Below are 8,519 nucleotides of genomic sequence, written 5' to 3'. Positions count from 1 at the left end.
AAGGGTCAGTCTTCTTGTACTCAAGTCGTCATTGTGCCTTTTGTATTTAATTCCGATGCAATTTCTGTGTTTCATCGTAAATAAGAAGGTCAGAGGGATACAGTAAACCTGAAGTGAAGCATCGGAATCTATAACTAGTGTCACAGGAATGGTTCAAAACATAGACAAAAAGAAGAGACTGTCTTCTTGTACTTGAGACGGCATTGTGCCTTTTGTATTTAATTCCGATGCAATTTCTGTGATTCATCGTCAATAAGAAGGTCAGAGGGATACAGTAAACCGGAAGTGAAGCATCGGAATCAATAACTAGTGTCACAGGAATGGTTCAAAGCTGTCAGTTAGAAGAGTCAGTCTTCTTGTACTTTAGTCGGCATTGTGCCTTTTGTATTTAATTCCGATGCAATTTCTGTGTTTAAACGTCAATAAGATCGTCCAGGGGATACAGTAAATCTGAAGTGAAGCATCGGAATCTATAACTAGTGTTACAGGAATGGTTCAAATCATAGACAGTAAGAAGAGTCAGACTTGTTGTACTTAAGTCGGCATTATGCCTTTTTCAATTTAATTCCAATGCAATTACTGTGTTTCTTCGTCAATAAGAAGGTCAGAGGGATACAGTAAACCTGAAGTGAAGCAACGGAATCTCTAACTAGTGTCACAGGAATGGTTCAAAACTTAGTCAGTAAGAAGAGTCAGTCTTCTTGTACTTAAGTAGGCATTGTGCCTTTTGTATTTAAGTCCGATGCAATATCTGTGTTTCATCGTCAATAAGAAGGTCCAAGGGATACAGTAAACCTGAAGTGAAGCATCGGAATCTATATCTAGTGTCACAGGAATGGTTCAAATCATAGTTAGTAAGAAGAGTCAATCTTCTAGTACTTAAGTTGGCATTGTGCTTTTTCTATTTAATTCCGATGCAATTTCAGTGTTTCATCGTCAATAAGAAGGTCAGAGGGATTCAGTACACCCGAAGTGAAGCATCGGAATATGTAACTTGCGTCACAGGAATGGTTCAAAACATAGACAGTAAGATGAGTCAGTCTTCCTGTACTTAAGTCGGCATTGTGCATTTTCTATTTAATTCCGATGCAATTTCTGTGTTTCATCGTCAATAAGAAGGTCAGAGGGATACAGTAAACCTGAAGTGAAGCATCGGAATCTATATCTAGTGTCACAGGAAAGGTTCAAAACATTGACAGTAAGGAGATTCAGTCTTCTTGTACTTAAGCCGGCATTGTTCCATTTGTATTTAATTCCGATGCAATTTCTGTGTTTCAACGTCAATAAGAAGGTCAGAGGGATACAGTAAACCAGAAGTGAAGCATCGGAATCTATAACTAGTGTCACAGGAATGGTTCAAAACAGTCAGTAAGAAGAGTCAGTCTCCTTGTACTTAAGTAGGCATTGTGCCTTTTGTATTTAATTTCGTTTCAATTTCTGTGTTTCATCGTCAATAAGAAGGTCAGACGGATACAGTAAACCTGAAGTGTAGCATCGGAATCTATAACTAGTGTCACAGGAATGGTTCAAAACATAGACAGTAGGAAGAGTCAGTCTTCTTGTACTTAATTCGGCACTGTGCCTTTTGTATTTCATTCCGATGCCATTTCTGTGTTTCATCGTCAATAAGAAGGTCCAAGGGATACAGTAAACCTGAGGTGAAGCATCGGAATCTATAACTAGGGTCACAGGAATGGTTCAAAACATAGACAAAAAGAAGAGTCAGTCTTCTTGTACTTAAGTCGGCATTGTGCCTTTTCTATTTATTTCCGATGCAATTTCTGGGTTTCATCGTCAATACGATGGTGCAAGGGATACAGTAAACCTGAAGTGAATCATCGGAATCAATAACTAGTGTCACAGGAATGGTTCAAACATAGTCAGTGCGAAGAGTCAGTCTTCTTGTACTTGTCGGCAATGTGCCTTTTGTATTTAATTCCGATGCAATTTCTGTGTTTCTTCGTCCATAAGAAAGTCAGAGGGATACAGTAAACCTTCAGTGAAGCATCGGAATCTATAACTAGTGTCACAGGAATAGTTCAAAACATAAAAGTAAGAAGGGTCAGTCTTCTTGTACTTAAGTCGTCATTGTGCCTTTTGTATTTAATTCCGATGCAATTTCTGTGATTCATCGTCAATAAGAAGGTCAGACGGATACAGTAAACCTGAAGTGAAGCGTCGGAATCTATAACTACTGTCACAGGAATGGTTCAAACATAGACAATAAGAAGGGTCAGTGTTCTTGTACTTAAGTCGGCATTGTGCCTTTTGTATTTAATTCCGATGCAATTTCTGTGTTTCATCCTCAACAAGAAGGTCCAAGGGATACAGTAAACCTGAAGTGAAGCATCGGAATCTATAACTAGTGTCACAGGAATCGTTCAAAACATAGACAAAAAGAAGAGACTGTCTTCTTGTTCTTAAGTCGGCATTGTACCTTTAGTATTTAATTCCGATGCAATTTCTGTGATTCATCGTCAATATGAAGGTCAGAGGGATACAGTAAACCTGAAGTGAAGCATCGGAATAAATAACTAGTGTCACAGGAATGGTTCAAAGCTGTCAGTAAGAGGCGTCAGTCTTCTTGTACTATAGTCGGCATTGTGCCTTTTGTATTTAATTCCGATGCAATTTCTGTGTTTAATCGTCAATAAGAAGGTCCAGGGGATACAGTAAATCTGAAGTGAATCATCGGAATCTATAACTAGTGTAACAGGAATGGTTCAAATCATAGACAGTAAGAAGAGTCAGACTTGTTGTACTTAAGTCGGCATTATGCCTTTTTCAATTTAATTCCGATGCAATTACTGTGTTTCTTCGTCAATAAGAAGGTCAGAGGGATACAGTAAACATGAAGTGAAGCAACGGAATCTCTAACTAGTGTCACAGGAATGGTTCAAAACATAGTCAGTAAGAAGAGTCAGTCTTCTTGTACTTGAGTTGGCATTGTGCCTTTTGTATTTAATTCCGATGCAATTTCTGAGTTTCATCGTCAATAAGAAGGTCCAAGGGATACAGTAAACCTGAAGTGAAGCATCGGAATCTATATCTAGTGTCACAGGAATGGTTCAAAACATTGACAGTAAGGAGATTCTGTCTTCTTGTACTTAAGCCGGCATTGTTCCATTTGTATTTAATTCCGATGCAATTTCTGTGTTTCAACGTGAATAAGAAGGTCACAGGGATACAGTAAACCTGAAGTGAAGCATCGGAATCTATAACTAGTGTCACCGGAATGGTTCAAAACATAGACAGTAGGAAGAGCTAGTCTTCTTGTACTTAAGTAGGCATTGTGCCTTTTGTATTTAATTTCGATTCAATTTCTGTGTTACATCGTCCATAAGAAGGTCAGACGGATACAGTAAACCTGAAGTGTAGCATCGGAATCTATAACTAGTGTCACAGGAATGGTTCAAAACATAGTCAGTAGGAAGTGTCAGTCTTCTTGTACTTAAGTCGGCATTGTGCCTTTTGTATTTAATTCCAATGCAATATCTGCGTTTCATCTCAATAAGAAGGTCCAAGGGATACAGTAAACCTGAGGTGAAGCATCGGAAACTATAACTAGTGTCACAGGAATGGTTCAAAGCATAGACAGTATGAAAGGTCAGTCTTCTTGTACTTAAGTCGGCATTGTGCCTTTTGTATTTAATTCCGATGCAATTTCTGTGTTTCATCGCCAACAAGAAGGTCAGAGGGATACAGTAGACCTGAAGTGAAGCATTGGAATAAATAACTAGTGTCACAGGAATGGTTCAAAACATTGTCAGTAAGAAGAGTCAGTCTTCTTGTACTTAAGTCGGCATTGTGCCGTTTGTATTTAATTCCGATGCAATATCTGTGTTACATCGTCAATGCGAAGGTCCAAGGGACACAGTAAACCTGAAGTGAATCATCGGAATCTGTAACTAGCGTCAAGGGAATGGTTCAAAACATAGTCAGTAAGAAGAGTCAGTCTTATTGTACTTAAGTCGGCATTGTGCCTTTTCTATTTAATTCCGATGCAATTTCTGTGTTTCATCGTCAATAAGAACGTCCAAGGGATACAGTGAACCTGAAGTGAAGCATCGGAATCTATAACTAGGGTCACAGGAATGGTTCAAAACATAGACAGTAGGAAGAGTAAGTCTTCTTGTACTTAAGTCGGCATTGTGCCTTTTGTATTTAATTCCGATTCAATTTCAATGTTTCATCGTCAATAAGAAGGTCAGAGGGATACAGTAAATCTGAAGTGAAGCATCGTAATCTGTAACTAGCGTCACAGGAATGGTTCAAACATAGACAGTAAGAAGCGTCAGTCATCTTGTACTTAAGTCGGCATTGTGCCTTTTCTATTTAATTTCGATGCAATTTCTGTGTTTCATCGTCAATAAGAAGGTCCAAGGGATACAGTAAACCTGAAGTGAAGCATCGGAATCTATAACTAGTGTCACAGCAATGGTTCAAAACATAGTCAGTAAGAATAGTCAGTCTTCTTGTACTTAAGTCGGCATTGTGCCTTTTCTATTTATTTCCGGTGCAATTTCTGGGTTTCATCGTCAATACGAAGGTGCAAGGGATACAGTAAACCGGAAGTGAATCATCAGAATCTATAACTATTGTCACAGGAATGGTTCAAACATAGTCAGTACGAAGAGTCAGTCTTCTTGTACTTGTCGGCAATGTGCCTTTTGTATTTAATTCCGATGCAATTTCTGTGTTTCTTCGTCCATAAGAAAGTCAGAGGGATACAGTAAACCTTAAGTGAAGCATCGGAATCTATAACTAGTGTCACAGGAATGGTTCAAAACGTAGACAGTAAGAAGGGTCAGTCTTCTTGTACATAAGTCGTCATTGTGCCTTTTGTATTTAATTCCGATGCAATTTCTATGTTTCATCGTCAATAAGAAGGACCAAGGGATACAGTAAACCTGAAGTGAAGCATCGGAATCTATAACTAGTGTCACAAGAATGGTTCAAAACAGTCAGTATGAAGAGTCAGTCTTCTTGTACCTAAGTCGTCATTGTGCCTTTTGTATTTAATTCCGATGCAATTTCTGTAATTCATCGTCAATAAGAAGGTCAGAGGGATACAGTAAACCTGAAGTGAAGCATCGGAATCTATAACTAGTGTCACAGGAATGGTTCAAAACATCAGTAGGAAGAGTCAGTCTTCTTGTACTTCAGTCGGCATTGTGCATTTTTTATTTAATTCCGATGCAATTTCTGTGTTGCATTGTCAATAAGAACATCCAAGGGATACAGTAAACCTGAAGTGAAGCATCGTAATCTATAACTATTGTCACAGGAATGGTTCAAAACATAGACAGTAGGAAGAGTCAGTCTTCTTGTAATTAAGTCCTCATTCTGCCTTTTCTATTTCATTCCGATGCAATATCTGTGTTTCATCGTCAATAAGGCGGTCAGAGGGATACAGTAAATCTGAAGTGAAGCACCGGAATCTATAACTAGCGTCACAGGAATGGTTCAAAGCTTAGACTGTAAGAAGAGTCAGTCTTCTTGTACTTAACACGTTCACTGCCACTGTAATTGGCCTTGCTTTGCCACGTAACCAATATTTTTCTTAATAGAATCTGAAAATATATTGCTAAAAGTAATATAACATGTATTTATTTTATAAGTACACAATCAAATTTACTCTCGTGAATCAAAGTTGTTTTGGGGCGCACTAAGGCGTCAGTGGCATATCAGGCCATATTCTGTAGCGGGTGGCCGTGGACGCGCCAATGCGTCTAGTGTATTGTTCCTGGTTAGTGTGACAGTTTAGGTTACTACAATTTCATTTTATATTCATAAATGAAACGAAACATCCTACTGACAAACGACATATTTATTGGACAAAAAATATAGTAGAAACATTCAAATACAAACACAAGATCTCGAAGAAACTTCTGAAATAAAATGTATGTCAAATCTAAGAATAATACAATCTAGAGCTTTATCCATTACACTCTCAAACAAATAAAATAAATACAAAGTTTACGAATAGTACCGACACATAACTGTCGAAAAATAAATGAGCAACGAAAGTGCTATCTGCCTTTAGAGGTGGTGAATAACACAACAATTCAAACAATATCCTGCTTTATTTGGGCAATCTAGGCACTCGTAAATCGTGTCTGTTCGTTGTCCACGGCTGGCGCATGATCTGCACTTTTTTCGCGGTGTTTTTGATTTTCCATTTGATTCTCGTTTTACCACAACATGTTGGGGATTTCGGACTGGCCGTTCTACCTGCTTTCGTGGCAATAGTGCTCTTATAATACTGAGTCTAAATTCTTGGAGGGGCATTTTTGTGCCACAATATTTATTGTGTAGGGCATGTGCGTTTGTCAGTATCATTTCCACAACGTGGATAAAAAGTTTCTTGTACCAGCGTATGGTTTTGCGTTCCGAGAGGTAATATGATAACATCTGATCGTGCCGATCAACTCCCGCCATAAATTTATTGTAGTTTACAATGGCCAAGGGCTTAGATTTCTTCTCCTTTCTTTTGGTTTCAACCTCAACCATTTCATTTGTAAATGCATTAGAAATGTAGCAAACCTCCCTCTTATCACGCCACTTACCTATCATAACTCCTTCCGCAAATCTGGCAACGGCTTCACCTTTTCGTAGTTTTGCTTCCTGTATTTCCTTGGGTGTATCCTTCCTATTCGCCCTCAGAGTTCCCGTGCAGTGGGTCTTCTTATCCAGGAGCAGCTTTGCCAATGCGAAGCTGTTATAGTAATTGTCCATGTACACATGGTGACCAGCATTCAACTTTTCATCTAGTAAATGAAGAACAATTTTTTGCGCATGGCCTCTTCCTCCTAAATCGTCCAGCATGCCAGTGTATACCGCGAATTTTAGGACCATTCCAGTGGGAGTTGTCAAAATATATAGCTTTATGCCATATTTGTGCTTTTTGTTTTTGATGTATTGGCGGAAAAGTAATCGTCCACGCCAAAGGATCATTGATTCGTCCAGAGACAGTTCCCGTCCAGGGTAGTAAACTTGGCACATCCTTTCATTGAAAAAATTGATAACGGGACGTATTTTATACAACCTGTCGGATGGTGTTGGTTTGCCCTGTTTTGGATTTTCAGAAAAGTGTAATGCACGTAGTATTAGCAGAAAACGATTTCGTGAAATACTATCGGCAATTCCTTTCACGTTGAATAAAGCGTCCTTTTTCCAATAGTCCTGCAAATTCCTCATCTTTACATTTCCCATGTGCAGGAAAACTCCCAAGAACACTAACAATTCGCCAACAGTCACATCTTTCCAACAGTTTATTCGTGATTGTCCTTTGGTTCCCGCAGAAAGGAATAATTCAATCGCGTTTCGATTTGTTTCTTCTACAACTGTCAATAGAAATTCGTCCGTCAGCAAAAGACGAAAATAATCTAAGGGAGTGTTTTCCGTCGGTTGAATAAGCAGTCCCTCATTTTTTATAAATGGGCAATTTATCATTCCAACTGGCTCTCTTTCCCACGCAACAGTTGTATCAGCTGCGTTATCTCTTGTTACCACTCCTTCTGCCATTTCCCTGTCGCTAGGATTCACAGCCATTTCTACAGTCTCATCTAAAACAAACTCGGCTCCGTCAGACTCTTCACTGGATTCCACGCCGTCCTCCTCACTGGCCAGTTCCGTTTCCGAATCGCTTTCTTCTAATATTCGTAATAATTCCGCATCCGTTAGTTTTTGTACGTTTCTTGTGTCCTGTGTTTTACGTTTCTTAGGTTCTGAAGGGCCCGCCGTGTCACGATTGTCTTCCATTTTCAGTCCCACAACAGAGAAAACCTGTAGGGAAAACACACGAACCGCACCCGCAAAAATTGAAAACAATACGTTCTTAGAGTGCCTGCGCAATGAACCACACCGAATGGCTGTGCCCGACTAAACTGTGGCGCTGAGAAACAGCTGCGTGTCTCGCCGCGCAGGCGCGTCGACGGCATATGCACTAGTATCGGCCGGACGCGCTGGTGCGCCGATGGCAGTGAACGTGTTAAGTAGGCATTGTCCCTTTTCTATTTAATTCCGATGCAATTTCTGTGTTTCATCGTCAATAAGAAGGTCCAAGGGATACAGTAAACCTGATGTGAAGCATCGTAATCTATAACTAGTGTCACAGGAATGGTTCAAATCATAGACAGTAAGAAGAGTCAGTCTTCTTGTAATTAAGTCGGCATTGTGCCTTTTCTATTTAATTCCGATGCAATATCTGTGTTTCATCGTCAGTAAGAACGTCCAAGGGATACTGTAAACCTGAAGTAAAGCATCGGAATCTATAACTAGTGTCACAGGAATGGTTCAAAACATTCACAGTAGGAAGAGTCAGTCTTCTTGTACTTAAGTCGGCATTGTGCCTTTTCTATTTAATTCCGATGCAATTTCTGTGTTTCATCGTCAATAAGAAGTTCCAAGGGATACAGTAAACCTGAAGTGAATCATTGGAATCTACATATAGTGTCACAGGAATGGTTCAAAACATAGACAAAAAGAAGAGACAGTCTTCTTGTACTTAAGTCGTC

The 8,519-nt window shown here is 39.3% G+C and overlaps 1 protein-coding gene across 1 annotated transcript; it reads right to left on the bottom strand.

Moving 5' to 3' along the window:
• Window positions 1–6,042: 6,042 nt before the first annotated feature.
• On the bottom strand, window positions 6,043–7,943 carry LOC124553615 (piggyBac transposable element-derived protein 4-like). The gene is made up of 3 exons (XM_047127468.1): window positions 7,881–7,943; window positions 6,997–7,788; window positions 6,043–6,885 (listed from the first exon to the last, which is right to left on the bottom strand). Exons 1-3 carry the CDS (start codon window positions 7,941–7,943, stop codon window positions 6,043–6,045), a joined length of 1,698 nt encoding a protein of 565 aa, XP_046983424.1.
• Between the last annotated feature and the right edge of the window lie 576 nt (window positions 7,944–8,519).

This window comes from Schistocerca americana, chromosome 11, assembly GCF_021461395.2.
Source record: "Schistocerca americana isolate TAMUIC-IGC-003095 chromosome 11, iqSchAmer2.1, whole genome shotgun sequence".
NCBI lineage: Eukaryota > Metazoa > Arthropoda > Insecta > Orthoptera > Acrididae > Schistocerca > Schistocerca americana.
This window is presented reverse-complemented; position numbering and strand designations above follow the sequence as displayed.

Excerpts from the sequence above, each read along its gene's own strand:
- LOC124553615 (XM_047127468.1), bottom strand. The coding sequence starts at position 7,943 with ATGCCGTCGACGCGCCTGCGCGGCGAGACACGCAGCTGTTTCTCAGCG. Across the intron at positions 7,789-7,880 it reads CAGCGCCACAGTTTAGTCGG|GTTTTCTCTGTTGTGGGACT; the intron begins GCACAGCCATTC and ends TTTTCCCTACAG. Across the intron at positions 6,886-6,996 it reads TCAATGAAAGGATGTGCCAA|CTATATATTTTGACAACTCC; the intron begins GTTTACTACCCT and ends TATGGCATAAAG.